The sequence below is a fragment of the Bombus bifarius genome, unplaced genomic scaffold, assembly GCF_011952205.1.
Source record: "Bombus bifarius isolate JDL3187 unplaced genomic scaffold, Bbif_JDL3187 scf7180000009275, whole genome shotgun sequence".
In the NCBI taxonomy this organism is placed as follows: Eukaryota; Metazoa; Arthropoda; class Insecta; order Hymenoptera; family Apidae; genus Bombus; species Bombus bifarius.
The window spans coordinates 65,814-87,239 of NW_022885009.1; the positions used below are offsets into that span (position 1 = coordinate 65,814).

At 31.4% G+C, this 21,426-nt stretch overlaps 2 protein-coding genes and 1 long non-coding RNA gene across 5 annotated transcripts; 1 reads left to right on the forward strand and 2 right to left on the reverse strand.

The window, feature by feature from the left end:
* Positions 1-597: 597 nt before the first annotated feature.
* LOC117214954 lies at positions 598-5,183 on the reverse strand. The gene is made up of 3 exons (XR_004488987.1): positions 5,028-5,183; positions 4,659-4,787; positions 598-3,645 (listed from the first exon to the last, which is right to left on the reverse strand). It is a non-coding gene; the product is annotated as an uncharacterized LOC117214954 (long non-coding RNA).
* A 970-nt stretch (positions 5,184-6,153) lies between these two features.
* On the forward strand, positions 6,154-8,306 carry LOC117214953. Its single transcript, XM_033461332.1, has 4 exons — positions 6,154-6,362; positions 6,456-6,640; positions 7,916-8,050; positions 8,204-8,306. Exons 1-4 carry the CDS (start codon positions 6,307-6,309, stop codon positions 8,236-8,238), a joined length of 411 nt encoding a protein of 136 aa, XP_033317223.1. The 5' UTR covers positions 6,154-6,306; the 3' UTR covers positions 8,239-8,306.
* A 7,909-nt stretch (positions 8,307-16,215) lies between these two features.
* Positions 16,216-21,270, reverse strand: LOC117214955. 3 transcript variants are annotated; one of them, XM_033461335.1, is made up of 14 exons: positions 21,005-21,268; positions 20,598-20,624; positions 20,376-20,499; positions 19,991-20,137; positions 19,371-19,549; positions 19,071-19,277; positions 18,714-18,935; positions 18,306-18,498; positions 17,992-18,202; positions 17,573-17,879; positions 17,358-17,503; positions 16,947-17,163; positions 16,389-16,686; positions 16,216-16,279 (listed from the first exon to the last, which is right to left on the reverse strand). In XM_033461335.1, the coding sequence occupies exons 1-13, from the start codon at positions 21,095-21,097 to the stop codon at positions 16,471-16,473; spliced, it is 2,289 nt and encodes a 762-aa protein (XP_033317226.1). In that variant the 5' UTR covers positions 21,098-21,268; the 3' UTR covers positions 16,216-16,279; positions 16,389-16,470. The 3 variants fall into 3 exon arrangements, with proteins under 3 accessions (XP_033317226.1, XP_033317224.1, XP_033317227.1); XM_033461333.1 differs by lacking the exon at positions 16,216-16,279 and having other exon boundaries at positions 16,471-16,686; positions 21,005-21,270; XM_033461336.1 differs by lacking the exons at positions 16,216-16,279; positions 21,005-21,268 and having other exon boundaries at positions 16,471-16,686; positions 20,598-20,660.
* Positions 21,271-21,426: the final 156 nt, after the last annotated feature.

The following is a 21,426-nucleotide window of genomic DNA, read 5'->3' on the forward strand; positions in this document are numbered from 1 at the left end:
AAACAAAATGTTTATCATTATCTTATAAAATATTTAAATTAATGCATTCCCAAACGTTGTTGTTAATTACAGAACTATGCATATAATTATAAGACCATAAATCATTAAAAATACTAAAAGAATGAAAAGAGATAGTTATGGGAATTGCTGTACAAAAATGGCAAAGGGATGCGAGAGAAGGAGCACAATCTAAGATATATCTACAATAATTACAAACACGTATAATTTAGCAAGCGTGAGTACTAACGTTCTTATGAAATATTTATCTGCGTAAGGATTCTCCACGTGTAAAATTTAGTAGTACGTATGTTCTTACACAACGCGCTCAAATCCAAGAGATTCCAACTAATCCTTAATTAAAATTATAATTGCCCAACAAATTTTTTCTTTTTACACTACAAATTCGTGAGTTTTTAAAACTCGCGTATAATTACTACATGCAATTTTAATCACAATGACAATAGCACATTAAGATGGTTAATGATTAAGAGCCATTATAATTACCAATCCAAACGTATGTATAATATTAAAGTTTTAACGTTTTACAGAGATTACAAAAGTATTTAAATACTGAATTACCTATTATATCAATAAGTCTAAATATTCAAAGGCCCATTTTTAACATTTATTATATGTTTAAGATGGCTATCCATGATGCATACTAATATTTTATTAAGTATTATATGTACACGTTAATTCATACGTAAAATGTACGTACATACATATATGTGTTTGCAATAAATCTTTTATAACTTCTATATACATTTTCAGATCCTCAGAAATTTGGCCAATATAATCGTTACAGCCGTGTTTCATAACATCGCTAATGATATTTCTAAATGTCTTATGTAACGCATATAATATGGAAGTTATATGATATAAAAGTTATATTATAATAGAAAAGTTTTCTAGGACAAGTATTGAAATATGTACTTCGTGGGTCGATATATTTCTACATATTAAATCCGATTGATTGCGATGTCGATCAATCACAACCTCGAAACGAATACACATCTCGACGCACGATTTCAAACGTCCGGCGACCAGTAGCTTCTCAAAAAATGTGCGATTAACGATCGACACGATTTTTCTAAGGTATAATATTTTTGCGAGGCAGAGGGTGCCTACGTTTGCTACGTTCAACAAGGGAAGAATAAGATGTTCTCCAAGTAGGAAGCAGTTGTCGATGAACAAAGTGGGTCACGAGCTGCGACCTCCGCGTCTTTTACACAACCTCGAGGATTCCGCTTCTCCACTTAATTACCTTCACGTCCTCTATGCATGCGACGCGAATTTTAACACATCAAACGCAGCTACCGTGACGAGGAAAAATATTTCAGATAATGGAGGAACCAAGAATTCTTCACGAAAAGGAAGTTGTACGAGATCCTCCGATTAGGAAGGAAAAATGCAATTTTCTATAGGAACGGTTTTTAGTATTTTTTAACATCCTTTGCAATCACTATCTCGATATCATTATACAATCGGTATTTCAAAATTTACTCTTCCCATTATTTAGGAGATTGAACTTTTTAACTTTTAAAAACTACTAACTTTTTAAAAATTCTATCGATTAACTGTATTTTGACGTGTTACTGGAAATCTCAATGAGTGCTTTGTCGCGTTTGCAATATTAATTAATTTTCTATTGATAAATAAGAACAAGAAAAAAAGATGGACAATTCCGGTGTTACTATTCCGAATTATTTGTGCAATATTGATAGCTATATTAATCTATCCACTCACATTTATATGTTCGCAAAACTAATAACGGTGCAGTGCAGTCATATAGAAGGCTATTTGAACTATACCAGATGATACAGGAGCAGGAATATGTTTCCATAGCCCAGTGAAAGAAGATTGGACATGATATAAGCGCAACACTACTTTAACTAATTAGTTATTTACTAAAACTAATTAAAACAATTGCAATGGAAGAACGCAACGCTAATTCTTAAAACAAGAATAAAATAAATATCCATATACATATAATGAAAAAGCTATTTCACATATCGTGTTACTACAAACTGCGATATTACAAAATCAATGAAACATTTAACATCTCTAAATCCAACTTTAAATAAAGAAATTTTAATGGACACAAGAGAAACTCCAATATGAATTACTCTCTCAGAAATTCTGGCTATTCATAATCAAAATTGCTACGGACAATGGCATTATGGCGATGGCATAATTCGTAACATTAAAATAAACACGATTATCATCTTTCCGCAAGTCTAATTCAAACCTTAATCAGTCCCTCGCGACGCTAACAAAAAGCCGCGAAACTTTTTCGCAACTCTAATTCAAACCGTAATTAATCTCTTGCAACGCTAATGAAAAAAACCGCGATTTATATGATGGTGGACCGGCGTATACATAGACCGAAAAAATACTACAACTACAAATGCTAAAAGAGAGCGTAGTGGCAAAGTAATAACGAGAATGACTCTCCATGCTTTGGCTGATCCAAAGAGTGGAAAGCCATTAGTAGTTGTGTCTCTCCTATGGTAATTTTTCCGGGTCTCTTCGGCTCGTAACGTCTTCTTTTTTCGAATACAATGCCCACTGAATCTTAAATCTAGCTCGAGACTTTCTAATCGGGAAACAAGAAACAACTTTTAAAGATAAAATAAAATATAAATCGCGGAAGCTAATCCAAGTGCACATTATAGTGATCGCTGTTCATTTACATGTGCATGCTCGAGTAATACACGTAATCGTTTGTTTCGAGATCTACTCACGACCACAATCGCGAAATTTGAAAAATTGGTAGGCAAATCAGCAACCAGAGGCGAATGGTATGTTCCACTCGTGACACAAGCTTCGCCGTCAATCTTTTAAATCAAATTTATTGAAATAGATTGGACCACGCGAGAACGCGCCTACCCGATCAGAAACTATGCCAACCTGTCCGGCATTATCTATTTATAATTAACACTCACGCTAGAGGGTATGCTACCTATCCTATCAAGTCCTATATTTAAAAAATAACAAAACAGATATACCAACACGCTCGCTCCACGCTTCTCACACATAACCCGAACGTAAGAACCTACACTAGAGAGACGTCCCGGAACACCTTCGACACCGGAGTTTAGCACACAACTTTCACACTCTAATTTACATACTATTTTCCTGAAATCAACTGACGATGTTTAGAGACCATTTCATAAAAATATCATGCATGTTTCAACCTTAATAAAGTATATTTGAATTTAAATTTTAATTAAATATTTATAATCGTATATAATCATGTATATATCATTCAAAAAAATAATTTTACTAGAATAGATCATGATATCTGAATCAATTCTATCTAACTATCATTGTAATTTAATACTAAGATTAATATTACTATTTATAATCTGCTATACATATTTATTAGCATCGTTATTGTCAATTGTAATTGGATTCATATTTGCGAATTTATAAATATTTTTAAATTATAATGAATAGCAAAAGCGACGCAATTCCACAGCCTAACCACACAAACGCGCGGGTGCACACACTCACACGCAGTGCAAAGCACGTCGTGCACCATACTAACGCAACATCAGTCACTGAAAAATTGTTAAACTCACAAACTAGTCATCATGCCCATTGCTTTTCTCCCACCCGACTAGAACCTAGGCACGTGAGTACCTGGAATTAAACATGGAAGGGGTTAAATCTGAAAATCGAAGGCTAAAACTATGATTAGCAATCGTATTTACATCTATTACACTTTGCATCTAGCGGGATAATTAATAAAACATTATATGATATTATATAATACATTATATAATTATATAATTAATAAATCACTTCATTCAAATTTTAATGACTCTACTTTACATTTTACTTTACTTTATCCATTTGCAAATAATATTTATATCAAAAACTGTAAATGAAATATTAATAAAAATATTCTTGAGCGATTCCTTCGTCAAAATCCATCTTTGAAACACAAAGAGTCATTCAAAACTCGTTTTGATTCTAGAATCTGCCTGTTGCGAAGTGTCTTCTTGGACATAAAATTTGGTATATTTTAACGGACGGACAAAATTAGAGTTTAATACCTCCATGTTTCATATTTGAAATTTTACTGAAATTATGCTGCATATGGAACTCAAATAATAAAGCTGTTTTATTGTAAAATAAAACATAAAATTAAATATAATCATCACTAGCATTACAATAATTTCAAACATAATCGAATAAAAATTTGCATAATAAGGCAGTCAAATGGTATCAGGCTTTCCCACTATAAAATATTTAAAAGGCTCATTTCGTTATTTACTTCAATATTGTTGTACATGCTTGTGAAGATTATTTAATCTGTATAACATATTGAATATATGTAATTTAATTTTATAAATAATTTTAACATTTTATTATTCATACAAATTCTTCATGTTGTAATATGTAAACATTGTACTCATATATAAATGCATTACCACCAACATTTAAAAACGCGATGTACAAGGAAACCTATCCTGAACTAACAAATAAAATACAGACAAGAAAATGTTACTATTCACAGGTATAATAAATATCCGTGGGCACTATGCTCGTCAAAAATTCTACGTAATATAACCAGTCACCCGTGACAATTCGGACCTTCCATCCTACAACATGATTGATAGACGAGAGGAACAAAAATGCATGCGACTTACGATTATATACGAACAACGTTATCATCGATAATGTTGCCCAAGAGAAATTCTCATTAAGTCATCTTAAGAGAAATTCTCATCAAGTCGGAATTGTCGAATTTAGTGAAGGAAATGGAGGTTGGAAGAAACCTATAACAAAGCATAAAGTATTATTACTTGTTGTTAGTATTAGTGTTAATTATTTTGAAAGTTTGTAATGATAAAAGTTTGATTTCTATTAAATAATGAATTTCGTGTTAATATTCAATTGAAGAATAAGAGGTTTACACTTATTGAATTTTCAATTAGATTCTATTCTGTAATTAATAATAATTATTGTAAAATATAAGGAGGAGAATTAAACGAAGTGCAAAATAAAATTTTATTTACATTCTTGACTTTTCAAGCACCACTAGGTCCTTTTCGAGGAGCAAGAAAAAGAGGAAGCAGTCAAATACCTTTAACAAAATGTGAATTATTATAATTTGTTTTGAAAGAAGTAATGATTGTTCGGAGAATTTAAGATAATGAAATATAAAACTTTACAGCAAAATTAAAATCGCATAATTATTATTACCGTAAAATCGAACGATTATTATCAAACTATATTTCTTTTGTTAATGATATATGAAAGAAAAGAAAAAGAAAGTAAAAAAGATCATCAAGGGAAAAGAAGGAAAGAAAAAAATCGAGGGTAGTGAAAAGGAAAAGAATTTCACTCCAATAATGATTTGTACTTCTCGACGTAACTTTGATTGAAAAACAATAAACATCTATTCACATTAGAAAACGACAAATCACTATAAATTGTATTAGATTATGAATGTAAAATGTATGAAATTAAGATTCTCACTATTTTGAAGGAGTGACTTGGTTTTGTATATTAAATTTTCCACATTTATGACGAACTCTCGACAGTTGCTTCCTCTTCTCAATATGACACCACGCGAAATGGTGCAATTTCAAATTTTAATTTCAAAATTTACCAGCAGGGTGCGTTTGATGCAGGAACGTTATCTAGTTCTCTCAGTACCCGGATGCTATTCAGATGATTGAAATTTCGATATTCATCTAAATAGAACATCTCTACATCGAAATACAATATATCAGTATAAATTGTGTTAATTAATCGTTTTATTACTAGCTATACCTAGGGTATAGTTAAATTGTTTCTTTCTAAATGACAACGATGAAAATACGAGAATTTTCGTAATCAGCCTCAGGCATTAAAATAAAACGAGAATGCTCATGGATTTCTTCGTCTGCAATATGTTAATAACTGCAAATATAGAATAATTCAAATTAAGATTCTCACCATTTTGAAGCAATGAGATGGCAATGTGTATTAAATTTTCCACACTTATGACGAACTCTCTGCAATTGCTTTTCCCAACCTTTCAATACGACATCGCGCGAAATGATCTAATTTCAAAATTTAATTTCTATTTCTGCCACCAGGGTGCAGATGATACAGGTAACTACATATCGTATAGTATATATACGTATTATCCCCTCTAGTATTATGTTTATCAAAAGGGTAGTAAGCTCTTGATACTTAATCAAGTGGTTTTGATATTGTGATATTAGTGTTTGATATTTATGCTGTTTTTTTGTATTAAGAGGTATCGCTATTCTGGCATATTGTCGTCTTAAATATAAAATATAAGTGATGGATAATTCTACGGCACAAAGTGTAGAACAAACTTTTGGTAAAACGTTTCTGCAGTTCGTATTTTTTTTAGTTTATTATTATCTTAATTACTTAATTACTTATTTACATTTTTGTACTCTTAATTCTTTTCCTTTTTTCCCAATTAGATACTGTTTACATAATAAAATATTACTCAAACGTGATAAATGTGGTGCTTTTGAAGTGTCTGGGACATCAAATAATATTAGAACTTTATCAGACTGTTTATATATTATTGACAACATTAAATTGGAAACAAATAAGAAACTAAAAAAGTTACAAAAAGAAGCATTGACTGCAGACTATTCACCCTGTATGTATTATTTACTAAATTTCATATTTATGATATTTCAAATAAACTTTGTTACTCATATCATTTATATCATTAAGTATACCTAAATTTATGTAAACTCAATATGATTAACAATTTAAAAATACCATAATATAGATTAATAATAATAGATTACTATTTTAGATTCAGCTCTAATAAAGGCTAGAACTAAAACGAACAAAAGTAAAGTGAAAAATATTTTTAAAAGAAAATGTGTATGAATTTATGATAAATGAGTAAGGAATTAGATATTTATTTATACAACGCATTTTCATTATAAATGTTACACAAATTTGAAAGACTGTCTTCTCAATAAATATAAAAATGGAAATGAAATATATAACTTTATTGTAAAAAATAAACTATGATAAATAATATTGTTGTTAACACATTGAATGCCACAGGAGTCGCCGGTAACTGGCATTCAACTTGTCAGTAGCACTTTGAAGACCACTGGTGACGACGTACCAAGTTTAGTAGAAACACATAATTTGAACAAATATCAATAGTTATAAATTTTATTACCATTATTAACATCATTACTGCAATGGTGTGATGAGATTAATGCGGTATAAAACATATAAAAGTAGTTTTATTTATACATGAAATATAAACCTATAATATTTCAACATTATATGTATCACATAATAAAAAATTCATCATGGTACTACAGGCAATCCCTGCAAAACTAGCATGGCATTCAACGTGTTAACTATTCCATTCTATTTCAGTCCTTATTTCACTTTTAGAAAAATTTAAGAAAACTCATGAAAAATTCCATTATTTTAATGTTTTGAAGCATTTAATCGATAAAAAATAATTTAAACAACTAAAATCAGAATGTAAATATAAGTTAATAAAAAGCAATTGAAGCCACGTTTTGATATTATATTCTTTAAAAATATTCCTCTGAATCTATTTAGAAAGTTATGAAATTTAAGAAAAGTACAAAGAAATATATTTCAGGTATTGGATATATCATGCTTTAAACTATTTAATTTGAAACCTTTTATTGAAAAATTAAATGTACATAATTACATTCTTTTAACAAAATTAGTTATATTTGATGAATTTGCAGCATACGAATATATTTTTATAATATTTATATCCAACTAAATAAGGTAGTAAATATAAACGAAACTTGATTGCTGTGGCTATAATCAAATTTTGTTTACATTTAGCACCCCCTCTTGTTGAATAGACCTTTTGTCAGATTTCTTTTAAAAATATTACATGCTTATTTTCGTATGACATCAGCTTCTGGAAATAATAATGGAACATTATATAGCATACATTCAACTTGGAACTCCATCCAAAGGAAATTTAAGAAAGAAATAAGTTCAGAAATCTTGCAGCCTGATACAAAATGTAATGAATGGAAGCCGCTAATAGGTAGATATATAATAATTTCTAAAAATTCTGAAAATTCTACTACTTATATTTAAGTCAAAGTATATCAAACCAATATATGTAATTACACTATTTAAGTATAAGTAAGTAATTTTATATTATGGCAAGCAAACTGATTAAAAAATTATTTTCTAGGTATTATACCATTTACCGTAAGAAACCTGAGATAAATCATTTGAATATAACATTCAAATTTTTAAAACAGTTGCATACTATAATATTTAGAATCACTAATTTTGAAAACAAATGGGGAGCAATTGTTCAACACAGACATGAGACAGTAACAACACATTTATATTTTATATCCTATGATGTAACAGGTCTTTTTGCTCCTAAAATATAAGGTACAGTTACTTTCAATTTTATATTTTGATATATTTAGAAATAAGTACCAAAATTCTTACTTTATATTTTAGAGAAATTATATAACATTAAACAATCACTCTCTTCCTAAGAATCTTCTTGAAAATTTGATACTCAAGTATTTGTAATAGTACTATGCGATTATAAGTAAAAGATTTGTTGATGAGATTGTATGTTAGAAACAATATTTTGCTGATCCAAATTTGTTATTACCCCTAACATCGGGTACATTATATTCAAGTACAAATATGAATTGGCAACAAGTAAAAAAAAGCTGGTTACTAAAAAAAATTTCTGCTCATTTCTTGTCAAAAATTATGAAAAAAAATTTTAAGAAAATTATGTTATTAAAATACTATAAATATTATCTAAAATTAGTATCTGAACTTACAAAACATGATATTTTAATTTATAGGTAAAAATAGATGAAAAGATTAATGTCATAACAAAAGGAGTGGTTCAAGGTTCAATTATATCACCTATTTTATTAGATATATATTATAATTTTATATTACATAAGGCAACAAATTTAACAATTGGCACAGTTATAAATATGTAAATGATATTTTATATGTTACTGTAAGTGAAACTTATAAGATGGTAAGATATACAATCACCTAATAAACTCATAAATATATTGTATTTTATTAATTATTTTTTTTCATGGAATAGATTTTTACAATTAACAAAAAAGGAGTGCCATGATATAATTGTATTTTTAAATCATCAACGACTCAAAGTAATATGGCTTATGATGGAACATAGTTGTGGACAATATTGCTTACATTGGCTATAAAATGAATCATCCGTTTTAAAAAATTTCATTGACAATATTACAACTATACAATGAAATTTTCTGAAGTGGGTGATCTATATTCTTTAGTGTAAGTAATTGTGTGAACTCATGTATAATAATAATAACTTATTATATTTTGGGCGTTGTGCCCATTACAAGGAGATTTTCTGGCAGTATTATCAGACAGAGTATTATTTTTTCTTTATCTTTCTCTTACAACTATTCATACCTTATTTTATATAATCTATATTTTTATTTGTATAAAATTATAAATTTATTATTATTAAATATACGGCATTAGATATGCATTAAGCAGTTAGTGTTCAAAATCATCCACAAAATTCAGAAACAGGGCGATTCATACGAACCTGCCGATCCTCGCATACATTGCGTCTGCACAGGCCAGGCTCGAGCATTGATTTGCTATGATATTATCGATCATCGATCATCGTTATTATTAAGTTAAGCACTTGGAATTTGCACATGCATTGATCGTCTCAGGATATTTTAATACGAAAATAAAATATTTATTTAAACAAATAATATATAGACAGAAAGAAAATATTGAACTAATCAAAAACAAACTAAACATGTCTCTCTCTACACGAGGACTTCTGATTTCACTTTTAACTTCAGTTCTGCCTGAGCCGCCGAGCTAGATAGATGTGAGAAACTGTGCTTCAGTGAAAGTGCAACAAGCAGTGAATTTAAGTGAACGAAAAGACAACAAACACTGGCAAATGGTAAAGCTACAAAATGCAACAGCAAATACCACGAAAAATCACCACGTCAATACCACGTCAAAATAACGAACGAAGGTGAAATATATTACATAAATAAAACTATAAAAAAAATGGAAACGATTCAAAACCAAGAAGGAAACAGCTATGATGACGAACTATCATACCAAGATGAACACTGGAAGACAGCAACAGTGCACAAAACGCGTAAAATAATACCAGGTTCAAGTGCCATGAAAACTTCACATGCAGAAAAGCAACAATGGCTACAAGATATCCCACTCCAAAATTCATTCGGTTCATTAATAGAAGAAATAGATACGGACCCAAAGGAAAAAGTCACAACTCGTATCGTTAAATCACCACCGATCTACATAGATGCCCAAATAATAGATCCACTAATCAAATACACACTAACAATAGAAACATCAACACTTTTGGTAGCCAAAGTTATGCACAAGTAACTAATCAAACACCACCCTTAAACAACCAAAACAACAACAATAACACTACAGAAATCAAGGAACTGCTCAAGCAATCCATCAAAAACATTGAAAATCTAACAAAAATGATAAGTGAGCAAAATGCAGTACTCAGACAACAAATTGCAGTCATGCTACAACTACTTACAAACATGTTAAGTAAAAAATAGAAATGGACACGCTGAAAATAATAGCTTGGCACTCCAATGGCCTACAACAATGTGCCCTCGAAACAAAAACATTTCTGTATAACGATAATATTGACATATTACTTGTTTCAGAAACACATTTCACACCAAAAAGCTATATGAAAATACCATATTACACCATCTATGATACCAAACACCGCTCAGGAAAAGCACACAATGGGGCCGCAGTAATAATAAGAAATGATATTAAACTATTTATGTAGTCAAATTAGTCAGGAAAACGTTCAAGCAAGCATCGTTACAATACAAACTAACAGCAATTACTTCCAAATGTCAGCAGTACATGCACCACTACGATACAAAATGACATTACAAAAATGGGAACAGTATTTTCAATCCTTAGGTAACAAATACATCGCAGTGGGAAACTTCAATGCAAAGCACACGCTATGGGGCTCAAGAATTAAGACACCTTGAGGTAGAACACTAGAAAAATATATTAGAACTAGTAATCTCAACATGTTATCCACAGAAAGACCAACTCCTGACTTGCTTGATTTTGCAGTTATAAAAGGACTAAAGGCAAACAAATTAAGAATAATACCCAGTCTTGAGCTTAGCTCTGATCATACACCGATAATAATAGAATACACAAGCAAACCAATATTTTATAAAATCCAAATCAGAGTCGCTTTGCACTAAAAACACCAAATGGCAAACATTTAAAGAAGTAATCATGAGCAAAATCAACTGCAATATTGCACACCAACACCGTTAGAAACCGAAGCTACGCGCAAGTAGTCAACCGGTCGTCACCCTTAGACAATCAAGAACAGAACAACCACAGCAACGACGCTACAGAAATCAAAGAGTTAATAAAACATTCCATAAAAAACACCGAAATACTTACAAAAATGATAAGCCACCAAAACGAACTCCTCAGACAGCAAACACAGCAGATAACAGTCATGTTACAATTACTTACTAACATGATGAGCAAAAAATAAAAATAGACACCCTTAAAATAGCAGCCTGGAACTCTAACGGCCTACAACAAAGGGCCGTAGAAACTGAAACATTCCTGTAGAGTAATAACATCGACATACTACTCGTAACAGAAACACACTTCACTACAAAATGTTACATAAAAATACCGTACTACATCATATATGATACCAAGCATCCCTCAGGAAAAGCACACGGAGGGACCGCAATAGTAATAAGAAACGACATTAAACATCACTTACGCAGCCAAGTTAATAAGAAACATATACAAGCAACTACCGTTACTGTACAAACTAGCAGGAACCATTTACAGTTGTCAACAGTATATGTACCACCGTGACACAAAATTACATCACAAATGTGGGAAGAGTACTGTCAACACTTAGGTGACAAGTATATCGCAGCTGGAGACTACAACTCAAAGCACACACTATGGGGATTAAGAATCACTACACCTCGAGGTAGAACCTTGGAAAACTACATTAAAAACAATAACCTCAATATATTATCCACGGGAAGACCGACATACTGGCCGACAGACCTGAGCAAAATACCTGACCTACTTGAATTTGCAGTTACAAAGGGGCTAAACGCAAATAAACTAAACATAGCACCCAGCCTTGAGCTTACCTCCGATCATACACCCATAATAATTACATACAGAAACAAACCAATACTTTACAGCAATTCAGAGATACTATGCAACAAAACCACCAAATGGCAAGCTTTTAAAGAAATAATCGAGAGCAAAACCAACTGCAACATCCCATTGAAAACACCCGAACACATCGAACAGGCAGTAACAACATTGACAGAAACTATCCAAGAAACAGCATGGCCAACCACTATACCTGAATCAACCAATAGACAAACAAAAGTAATTCCGCCTGACATCCTCGAAAAAATTAGAGAAAAAAGAAAAGCGAAAGCAAAATGGCAAAAACATAGAACAAGAGAAAACAAAAAACACCTAAACAAACTTGCAAAGGAAATAAAAAACAAAATAAAAGAACACAACAACAACAAGTTCACAAAGTTCATAGAGTCACTATCTGCATACGAGAACTACAACTACTCCCTATGGAAAGCCACAAAAAAAAAAAAAAGAAGACAATAAAACTGGTCCCAGCAATCAGAAGAGCAGATAACACATGGGCAAGAAGCAACGAAGAGCAAGCTGAAGAATGTTCCAAGCACCTATGCAACACATTTACACCACATAATATCAATAACAGCAACCACAATAGTCATACGGACGAGGATGCGCTAACCACTAGTACATCAACTGACAAACACTACACCATACCCAAAACAACAGCACAAAAAATTAGAAACATAATCGAGGAAACAAAAAATAATAAAGCACCAGGAATCGACCTAATCAATGGCAAAATCTTGAAAACCCTTCCGCCAAAAGCAATAAGACAAATCACAATAATAGTTAACACAATACTAAGAATACAATACTTTCCTAAAATTTGGAAACTGGTACAGATCATAATGTTACCTAACCCAGGCAAAAACCTACATGAAACTAAATCATACAGATCAATTTCATTCCTTCCTGTGTTCTCTAAAATACTAGAAAAAATAATCTACGACCGGATAAAACTAATAATAGAGAAGAACCATCTAATACCGGACCACCAATTCGGATTCAGAAACAAACACTCCACAATAGAACAAACGCACAGACTCGTCAATGAAATCCTACACACATTTGGGACAAAAGCTGCCTGTCCGTTTGCAAAAATCTTAATTGCCGAAAAAACCCAGGTTTTATAGCGGGTCCCCGGGCTACCTGGACTTGTGCTGTGTACGTGCCTCAACATCTGGTATTCATTGTCCGAAGGGACCGTTGGAATGTTTTACTGTCAAGTACCTCTATGAGTATTTCTTTTAATGAGGGTCATACTATAACTCCGCGCCTTTGTTAGACGAAACGCCCGTCCCGTTGACCGCGGCTACGTTCGGCGACTGATGGTCGCCTTGAGCCCAAGTTTATTATCGTAGATCGCAAGCAGGTAGGATTGGGTAAAGTGACGACAAATCGTTTAGTTATAACTGTAAACTTTAATTACAAGTTTATGGGTTTTTTTCCGAGGTTCCAGAAGGAAGGCTCCGGTGTCCTTTCATCCCCGACATATATAAAATGGTTATAAAACCAATCTGGACGTACGGAATAGCACTATGGGGAACAGCAGCAATGAGCCATATAACCAAAATAGAGGCACGCAATCGAAAATACTCAGAACAATAGTAAACGCGCCATGGTACGCGTCAAGGAGGAGATTAACAAAAGTGCAAGAAGGTACGGAGAAAGAATAGCAACGCACCCAAACCGGCTGGCAGCGGAAACGGTCGACACATCAAGCATAAAAAGAAGATTAAAAAGGAAACCCCAACAGATCTCACAAAGGACATAACCTAACAAACACGGTGATGGTACCCCGCTGGGGGTAGCCACCCACATGTTATATTAGTATACCGCTATAATATTTTACGAAATGTCCTACTGGACAAATTGTAAAATATAAATAAATAAATAAAAAGAAAAAAAAATATCCTAGAAACTACTTTAGATAAAAAAAATTCAGGCGCTTTCAGAGAAATGTACTTTTTAGAGAAATTAAACTACATCAATAGCTTATATGTAAATCACCAAAATATTTTTGGTTTTCTATACATGAATGAGATTGGGAATTTAGATGATGAATAGTGTTGTCAAGATCTTCACTTACATTTGGAAGGAAATTTCGACGGAACTGAAATGTTTGAAGAAATTAAGATGTTCCGGTCAATAACGCAAACCAATTATTCGGTTTTAGATTCGATGAATTACATTGTAAAGAACAATCTCTCGAAAGCATATCCAAATTTATTAATCGTATTACGAATTATGTTAACGACGCCAGTAACCGTAGCTTCAGCAAAACGTAGTTTCTCGCGATTGAAACTAATAACAAATTATCTGCGATCATCGATAAGCCAAGAGAGATTTTCATCTCTGGCTATTCTGTCAATAGAAAGTGAAGTAGCAAATTCAATCGATTTTGATGATATTATCAAAGATTTGGCGTCGAAAAAAGCGAGAAAAATTATTTAATATTATTATTGGATTATATTATTATTTAATATTAATCTTATAAAAAATATATAATATGTAACATCATTTGTAAATAAATAATTCCTCGTTGTAAAATTTAAGTGTAGGATTTGAATGTGTATTCAGGCCCCGTAAAATTTTTGAACCTGGCCCCGCAAAAGATCACGCCGGCCCTGACTTGAATGTACGAGCTACATTTGATTGCGCGATTCTGCTTTCTTTCTTTTTTTTCTTATTAAAAATAACAAAAACAGACATATGATCGCAGCGATATCGCGCAGTAAAATGTCGCTCGTGTATATTCATCTTCACGTCTTTTTTATTTCTACTTTTGGACGTTGTATCCGCGCTGCTCGTTCTCTACTTTTTTTGCTTTTACAGCTCTCACTATACTGTCTACACTTTCGGCCACATAGTTATACATACTACAAACTTACATTATCTTTGTACGATATTGCCAGTCCTTTAAATTACTTTCTCCCTAACAGCTCGAGCACCAGGTCACTCGCGTTAGAATAATAAAGATCATCGAAAAATGTATATTTCCGAATAAATTACCAATTAATCGTATGAAGACATATAAAACATAATGTCCGGTGAATAATTCTGTTTCACCGTTACGTTATATTTCCCGTAACGTATCACTCTGCAATCGACTCTTCCGCCCTTCCTTGAAAGGAATTCACACGCGTCACACGTCGCGTTGTTTTGTCTGATATCTTTATTCAAAGTCGTAGTTGTTTGTATTCACATCCTTCCATCAGTGTGTTATATCGTGTTTGTGTGTAGTGAAAAGTAGACGTGTTAAGACAAGGTCATGATTCAATTGTACCCCCACCAACACAAACCCTTCACCTAACTACACGTCACTAACTAAACAATTACTCAACCTAAAATATTTGTTTCCACTACACATACAAATATATTAACCCTTATATCAGTTAATCATGTTTATATTTTTTATTATTTGTTTCAAAGTTCTGTTTGTAATTTATAACAATTTTCAATGTCTACATTATATTTATGTATAAAACGGGATTTGCTTTTTTATTGTCAATTTTTATTATTCTTCTTTTTATTTTCTTTATTTATTCTCTTAAAAAATTGTCATTGGTTTTTAATACTATTTTCGATTGATGCTCAATTTTTTCCAATTCTTCACTTCTTCACATTAAAAGTTTCTAGGAATGTTCAAACACTTTTTAATTTACTGTATGTATAAATAATAGTGAAAATTCGAATAGAAACATCGTTTCACACAACACTATCTTATTTTTCACAATATTTGTTTTGATGTAAAACCGAAAATTCGTCCAAAGCCAAAAGGCACGGACTAAACAATAATAAATAAATAAAAATATAAACTGTTCCATGTAAATCAAAAATATAATACCAGTATATAATACAATAATTAATTTAATAGATAAGAAAATTCATTATGAATACAATATAATTTGTATAATATAAATATATGTATATACATATCATACATAATATACATTAAATACGCTTACAAAAATTATGTATGGTATTTCAAGTATTGCAATCAGAATAATATCGTTCAAATGTTCTAAAACAAAAACAGAATATTGTAAAATTAAAGTTTTCATATCTCATAATATTTTATGGGGACATTACACTATATGTACATAAAAATCGACAAATAAAAAAAAACATACCTGAGTTACCTCTATAAAATATTTTATATCTTCACGCATCAACAATGTTTATTTTTAACTCAAAATACAATGCTCAAGATAGCTAGAAAGGCAGATGTTTTCTATTCTCTTGCATCAGATACAAAGCGCGTAAAAATGCTCGATAATCAATTTCTAATCGGCCACCTCTTTCTACGGAGAAACATTTGTGCACAGCGTCCAGTTCTCTGTTGCTAATTAATTCTAACATACGCCTGATAGACAGAACTTTGATCAAACACTCTTTCGAAACTGTACCAATATTCTCTTTATCGTAGCCCTGTAATTTCGAAATTTATGATTTGAGAATTTTGTACATATATACGAAGGTCTGTACGATTTTAGAATCAATAAATTAATACCAAATAACCAATAAATTAAATTATGAAATTAATTCTGAATATAATATCGCGAATTGATGGTAAAAGTTCTGAATCCTTACAATCCTTACTAATTAAATCCTAATCCTGGTTAACTAATTTTTTAAATATGAAATTATTTAATGATTTTAAACAGTATGCTCTTTTCGTAATTACGGACCCTGAACAACTCCTCAAGATTCGGTTGTTGCATTCTGCTTAGCTTGTCTACTGCCGTTGTGGCCATGTGCCTTTCATCGAAATTCAAGAATGTCTTAGGGGAAGCTTCCGAAGGCACGTGTTGTACAGGCACTAAAAGTGGTGCTCTTTCTAAACTTCCCATAGCAACAGCTTCTTCGACAACTTCTCCAAATTTCACATAATCCACGGAATCTGATCTTTAACATAAAATAACAGAATAATAGAATAATTAAGAACTGATCTAAATATTGAAAATATAAATAAAGTGGTTGGGGAGATTAATTTGGAAATTGAAATATTTTTCAGCAGATATTATGAAATAAAATAAAAAATATATTAATTATCACTTAATTACGTGAAATATATGTTAAGTTTACTTGTATTTATGTACCTTAAAGGTGATTGGAAAATATTCATAATAGTTCCCATTTCTGTGCAAGTCAAATTACAACGTAGTTGATCCAAAGCTCGCAGAAACTCTGTTCTTTTTATAACGTGTTCATTATGAATATCATATTGACGCATGAATTCGATAACCTTTCCCATAAAAGAACAAATGAAGGATGTAAAGGAAAAATATAAAAATACCCACATTTTGTGCTTTACCTTTATTCTTTCCCGCACAACTTTTGCTTTGATTTTGGCTAAAATTAAAACGATATTTGTTTCATCAGCTGTTGCTTCCGGTGATAGTTTCTCAGCGTTGATTTTTCTTTTTTCTTTCACCATAGAGTGGTACAGGGGCTCCTCGATTGGTTGAGCCTCTAATTCTTTTAAAAACCAATTATAATTGAAACCTAAATCATTATTATACCTCTTTTCCAATGCAAACTCCTCTTCTTCAGAAAGTAGTACAGCCGCAGTTCTTAGAACTTGACGTAATTGCGAACGCGATACGTGACCTTTGTTATGTCTAAGAAATAATTAGGAACAGAAAACATATAAATAATAGTATAAAAATAAGTATTTTTGAAAAAAATATTTTTGGGGAATATATAAATATCGTTGAACGAATATACATATACCGATCATAATCCTTAAAAAATTGTTTTATCATAATTCTTCTTTCCTCGACTCGATGTCGAACTTTTAATAATGTTTTCTCACAAAGATCTCTTATATCTTTCCCTTCGCATTGCCAATTAGACGCTCCTTTTCGACTTAGTTTCGCTATTTCTTTTGGCGGTGACTCAATTTTCAAATTGGGCAGCTTTTCAATTTCTTTCACGGTAAACACTGTAAACGGAAACAGTTCGTAAAATGTAAAGTTTGAAAAAGTCACGATCAGATAACGAAAATGGGAAAAATAAATAGATAGAACGTTCTGTCCCGAAAATACCTTTATCGATGTCATCTTCGAATGTACGCCAACATACACGATCAGGATCATTTGGGTCTTTATAAAGCGTAACGAGCGCGTCAATTTCCGTTTCCGCAAGATAAAGGCGTCCCAAGCTCGAAATCTGAAGACCATCTAATCCTCTTTTGAAGTTGGAAATCGTCGTTTTACCCGCGTTCAAAGGATCAAAATCCTATTATTTGTCGTAATCGTTAGTTTCCTATTTGTTATCTGACATTTTAATGAAATAGATATATCCGCTATCATTTTACTATATAAAAATTGCAAATAAACTGTAACTAATATTTTAAGAGCGTGGTAGTTATACTGAATTATAATATTTTTATAAGAATAGCAAGCCCGCTTTTAAAATTTTAATTACAAATTTTATAAATAAAGGATTATTACCTTAAAGAATTCCGAAATGCGTAATCGATTTTCAAAGATATGTCTTTGAATACGTTGAATAACTTCTATCAAGGGCATTGTACTTCTTCGTTCTTTCATTACCGGATGGAACACAGCTTGTTTCCCAAATACTTTGCTTGGTATGAATTTACCAATTTCCGGCCTTGGAAGTTTCGGTAATTCAGCCGTAATAATTCGACCAGGAAATTGATCAAGTAATTCCTTTTGAATAAATAAGATACAATATTTAACATAGATTTATCGTTCAGTACGTCTGATAACAAAAGGAATGAATCGGTAATGGTAAATAATGAACGTAAGAGGAACATTTGTAAAATATGCAGAATAAAATATTACTCCACCAAGAGCCAGCATTTGATGTTTATCAAAGTAAGATTGAATTTCGTCAATCGCCTTTAAAAAGGCCACATAGTTGATCGTATAAGCATCTTTCGCGAATCTTTTTACAAGCAAACAGAATTCTTCGGAAGCAAGAACGATACCTAGAAATTTTAGGATTCGTCCGAAATGCGTGAATGTTACAGTCCCAGCATTTTTTGCAATCTAAAAGATAAATAATTGACGTTTACCGCATAATTATAAAATAGAAAAATGCATCGATAGATTTTTAGAGAGAAGATTATTTTTCACGCAAACCAGTTCGTAATCTTGAAAGTAAGGCCTCAATACGAGTCTTCTTTTGTTTATAAGAACGGCAATTTGAGTGAGTACGAGACATAATTTTCGATGTTCCGTTGCACTTATACGATTTACATGCTCTGGGTCTTCCCATTCCAAACCAGTTACAAGCGGTTCGCTTTTGTCGAATTCAGGAGCTACAAGAAAAACATCAATTTTATTGCTGTTCATACTAATCCCCTTAACGAAATAAAGGAACATTTAGAAAAGGACACGAATTTTGTTCCGACGATGAGTTCATATAACGGTACCGGATTATGTATGTCAGTCAAATACAAATTCCTTTCTTTTCAGGTACGGCAGTAACAGTTTCTGAAATGTATTCCTACAGAATAATTGAAATTTGCTTACCTGTTTCAAATAGCTATAAGATTTGCCCCGAAGAGGGTCAAGAAATAAAATTACTTGTGGATATATATTACAATATAATACAATCATTTATATAAATATAGATACTTATAAATATCTGTGTGTAATGCATTGGAATATAATTATAAAATGATTTAATAAAATTTTTTCTAGTCTTGTAAACTATATATTAATAATATAGTATATATCAAATTATAAATTCGTCATACCACTATCGTGAATTATTTCACAAAACTGAGTGTAAAATATTCGACCATCCTGAACGCGGAAATAATCGGCCAAATCGGAAATTTCTTTGTCAGACAAACCAATTTGATCCTTCAGCGGCCCAGCCAATACCGAAATAAATTTCGACTCTGCGTATTAAGAATATATATTGTATAATTCATGATCGTCATTTACAATCTTCGTGAAACAATATGTTTGTAAATACTAAATGTCTGCTAAAAATCAAGATACGGTACCGAGTAAAATAAAATTTTAATATGATAATTCGAAAACTACGAAACAATTGAAAAACACGACTAAAGGTGTTCAAGACAAAAAAAATAAAAATTTTTAATTGATATAATAATGGAAATTGTGTAACCGTACCTGAGATTAAACAATTATTGTTAGGATCTAGCGGTTTGTAAAAATTCCATAAATTAAAACCCACGCGAAAAATTGCCGCTCGGATTTTATTACAAGTACGCCAAACGTCCTGTAGCCTCAAAATCTATGGATAGAGCATTTGTTAAAGATGAAAAGTTATTTAAACTAAACGTATTTTCTCCCTATATCTTATTTTAAGTGTGATAGAAATCCTGGCTTTACCTTCTGCTGCTCAGGCATTTTGTACAACTAAAAGGTAAAATGTTAGATATTACAAAAATTTTATTCTGTAAATATCTTAAACGATAATTCTGTTGACAAACAAAAAACAAACGTTAACATTGATAGAGATAAAAAATATTCATTTTACTAGTTATTCTAATTTGCTAGTAATATTCTATTTACTAGTATTATTCAAAAAAATACGTTGTGAACGAATAGGAAGAACGTTAATTAAATCAAACGTTAGGTTAAATGAGCACTAAATGACCTATTATAATGTTTACTTATTGTTATTGTCATCACAATAACGAATAAATAATAATAATACATAAAGACTTTAAGATATATAGATATATCCATCGATTACAGAGACTAAACAAATATTTCTCATTAAATTATAATCTTACAATGTATGTGATATGCATATGATAGCACATGCAAATATTCATATTTATACATTTACGTAAATATATATACATATGTGCACAAAATAACAGCATTGAGCGAGCCAACTAGAGCGACATCTAGGTTGATGCTGGCGCCAACTACTAGCGTCTGCAATAAGAACGCTGAATCAACAGTAAACATTTCCCGCTTTTATTGGACATCAACGGAAAGATGGACTTCTCCTTCTTATTTAAACATTTAAATAATGAGTCATGACTAAGTAATAAAAATAAAAATATAACAACATAAATTGAAGAAATTGTTATATTGAAATTAACTTGGAAGCAATATTTTATTGATTTCTTACAAATTACGCGCACAGAATTCTGGGAAGTGATGCCGAATGGAGCCAAATCATTACGGAATTCTTATTGGCTGCCAC

What these genes read in the sequence shown, in the direction of transcription:
- LOC117214953 (XM_033461332.1), top strand. Translation starts at nt 6,307, where the DNA reads ATGGATAATTCTACGGCACAAAGTGTAGAACAAACTTTTGGTAAAACG. An exon ending in TTTGGTAAAACGTTTCTGCA is followed by an intron (nt 6,363 to 6,455) that starts GTTCGTATTTTT and finishes TTTCCCAATTAG; the next exon opens with ATACTGTTTACATAATAAAA. An exon ending in TGAATGGAAGCCGCTAATAG is followed by an intron (nt 8,051 to 8,203) that starts GTAGATATATAA and finishes ATTATTTTCTAG; the next exon opens with GTATTATACCATTTACCGTA.
- LOC117214955 (XM_033461335.1), bottom strand. Translation starts at nt 21,097, where the DNA reads ATGCTGTTATTTTGTGCACATATGTATATATATTTACGTAAATGTATA. An exon ending in TGAAATAATTCACGATAGTG is followed by an intron (nt 19,550 to 19,990) that starts GTATGACGAATT and finishes TTTTTCTTGTAG; the next exon opens with CTCCTGAATTCGACAAAAGC. An exon ending in ATCTTGAGGAGTTGTTCAGG is followed by an intron (nt 16,687 to 16,946) that starts GTCCGTAATTAC and finishes TCGAAATTACAG; the next exon opens with GGCTACGATAAAGAGAATAT.